Source organism: Osmerus eperlanus, chromosome 1, assembly GCF_963692335.1.
Source record: "Osmerus eperlanus chromosome 1, fOsmEpe2.1, whole genome shotgun sequence".
Classification (NCBI taxonomy): Eukaryota; Metazoa; Chordata; class Actinopteri; order Osmeriformes; family Osmeridae; genus Osmerus; species Osmerus eperlanus.
In genome coordinates, this window is record NC_085018.1 from 4,636,178 (window position 1) to 4,638,926 (window position 2,749).

At 40.7% G+C, this 2,749-nt stretch overlaps 1 protein-coding gene across 1 annotated transcript; it reads right to left on the reverse strand.

Moving 5' to 3' along the window:
• Positions 1 to 800: 800 nt before the first annotated feature.
• On the reverse strand, positions 801 to 2,455 carry LOC134021973 (transcription factor 15-like). Its single transcript, XM_062463145.1, has 2 exons — positions 1,776 to 2,455; positions 801 to 1,204 (listed from the first exon to the last, which is right to left on the reverse strand). The coding sequence occupies exons 1-2, from the start codon at positions 2,265 to 2,267 to the stop codon at positions 1,121 to 1,123; spliced, it is 576 nt and encodes a 191-aa protein (XP_062319129.1). The 5' UTR covers positions 2,268 to 2,455; the 3' UTR covers positions 801 to 1,120.
• Between the last annotated feature and the right edge of the window lie 294 nt (positions 2,456 to 2,749).

A 2,749-nucleotide genomic window follows, 5' to 3' on the forward strand; every position in this document is an offset into this window, starting at 1 on the left:
CAGCAGCTGTGTTTAGCTCGACACAGGCTGCTAGGTGATATTGGCTGTGACTAACCAACAACACATGTGCATTAAACACCCTTGAGATTCACTTGGACTCAGCAGTGTCAAAGAACTACAGACCCTTTGTCTTGTACGCCCTAGTAGCCCTACACACTTCATAGACACTCAGATAATGTGTCAAGTGCAGTGGGCAACATTTTCTGTAAATTTGAGGTTTATGGCCATATATTCCATTTATTACACACTTTTAACCCACCTTTGAATTAAGACCGTATACGATCTGGATAGTCTTCCCCATTTCCCATTATTTATGTGGAGAATGATCATTCTCAGAAATGTATATACTCCTGTGTTGCCTTTCCTGTTTTTGCGTGACCTTTGTACAGATATTATGATGATTCAGTGTGATTCATGTCTTCCTCACACGCTGGTATTTGCCCATTCCTACACCACACATACAGGCTTCCAGTTAGCCATTTACGCATGGGTCAAGTATAAGTACAGGGAAAGGCCCTAGACAAGACTGATTGCTTCCTCTTTTGAGATTGCTTGGCATGGGTCAAAAGCAAAAGGTAAAAGTATATTGGAATTTCCCACAAGCCACTTAATGGAGGGTGGTGTCCGTCAGGTCTTTGGGGCCAATGTTTTTTTGGGCTTATCTCACATAGAGAAAGTAAACCTGTGTTAAGAGGCGATTGGCTGATGAAATTGCTAAAATGGATGTTTCTATGAAAACATGACCACACAACACAAAATGGCCAGACAAGTAGGATAAATGTCAGAGTAGCGACAAATACAACTATATCAAAAATATATTTAATTTCAAAGTATACAAAATGTGTTAAAAAGACAACATAAAAAGCTGTCTCTCGAACAGTGTTCAATCAACATATTTTCTTTCTATTTTTGCCAGATGCCCCTGTGAATGATTGTAGAGACAGTTGTTTGGGTGGAACAGTCTTTTCTCTCACAGATATTCCTGAAAATGGTCTTTGTGGCAAAGCCTTTTTCCATAGATTGATACTCTGTCCTTTACATTGGTGAGTAATCGTTTTTCTCCCATGATGTCTGGCCTGGGCTTGGGTTCAACATTCCTCAGAGGCAGACGATTTGGGTTTTAACGCCGATTCATCCGCAGTGTACTGGCTCCATGCAATTTCAGGGGGCCATTCATTTTGGCACAGTCTCTTCCATCTTTCACCTATGAACAAAATGTATGTTAAAACAAGGACTTGCATTTACCATTGCTCAACACATTACTTTAACCACCAATAGTCTGAAACAACTTCTTGGATCAAAACGGAATTCCCAAGTTTGAATTCTCTGATATTTGCCTCAAGGTCAGTAAAGAGACTTTAAATAGTTTACTGCACTTGCACATGAGTAATTGCATGTCAGACCTTGTTACTGCCTTTAAAGGATAGTTTTGCATGCAAAATGATATTTATAACTAATGTCCCAACAGGGAAATCCCAACATGGATGGATCACATCCAACATCCTTAAGTTAATTCCCGGAACACAGCTTGGCCAGGGATTCAAGTAAATTTATTAGTTGGGATTTCAATTTGAAAATGTTAAAACAAATGTGAAAAGTTATAATTTGAGTATTAGCGGTATATATAGCCTAGCCTTGCAAGTATAGACTTAATCAAAAGGCACCGACACACGTCGTCACCATGCGCCTTTGTAAAGTATATATAAATATATTATATATAAATTACACATCTGTGTCAAATGTACACATATTTCACATTTGACACCATTACATACCCCTTTTCGCTGACTGCTCAAGCAAAATGTGCATATCGTTTTCGGTTGCTTGGCCTCTCCATCACGCGCGCGGTACACTGCGCTCAGACAAGGCTGCCCATCCTCGCGCCCATCTCCAAGCACGAGAACGTTGGCCAGATGCGAGATATAGCTGGAGGCCAGTCGGAGAGTTTCAATTTTGGAAAGCTTTCTGTCCATCGGCTCGGTGGGTATTAGTGTTCTGAGCGCAGTGAAGGCGGTGTTGACACTCTGTGTACGGTCTCGTTCCCTGGCGTTTGCTGCGTTTCGTTGTTTGACAACAACCACCCCACCAACCCCAACGACGCGAGAAATCTTTCGGTATTTCCCTGAGCTGGCACAGCATCCGTAGCTCTGATCCGAGCTACCGTCACTCTCGCTCCTGTTTTCGTCGTCGTCGGACATCATGTTGAGGTCAGGAGGTGGGTAGGAAAACGGGTGAGTTGATATTGGCCTCAACATTGTAAAAGCCATGAAAAACAAAATTATTAAAACCGAAGCCAGTAATACTATCTCAAATATTCCCGCTTTAACAGCAAAATAGTTTGCCTATCACCAGAATTAATTTATGTAGACTGACAACTATGCCGTTTGCAATTGAAAAGGGAAAGAATTCAACTTTTAAAAAATAAAGATTGACATGTCCCCATAGGATGGTCCGCCGGATGGTCAGTGTGCTCTTATAGCTTAGACTGCCGTAGCTCCGCAACACAAGGGGAGGGGTTCTACAAGTCATGCTGTGAGCCAATAGTGTTGTTTGGGACCTCTATCCCAAAAAACTGTAGATTGTACAACACTATACAACTAGACAAGGTGTTGGTTTACAGACATTCCATGTGGTCTCTTATATGTTTTATGTTATAAAAATAACATTCTTTCAAAATAACATTCTTTACGAATATCTCATTATTACGTAAATACACATTATTTAATATAATGTTTGATCAATGTTTCCC

Coding starts and splice junctions, on each gene's coding strand:
- LOC134021973 (XM_062463145.1), bottom strand. CDS start 2,267: ATGGCTTTTACAATGTTGAGGCCAATATCAACTCACCCGTTTTCCTAC. Junction 1,205..1,775: donor TGAGCAGTCAGCGAAAAGGG/GTATGTAATGGT, acceptor TTTTGTTCATAG/GTGAAAGATGGAAGAGACTG.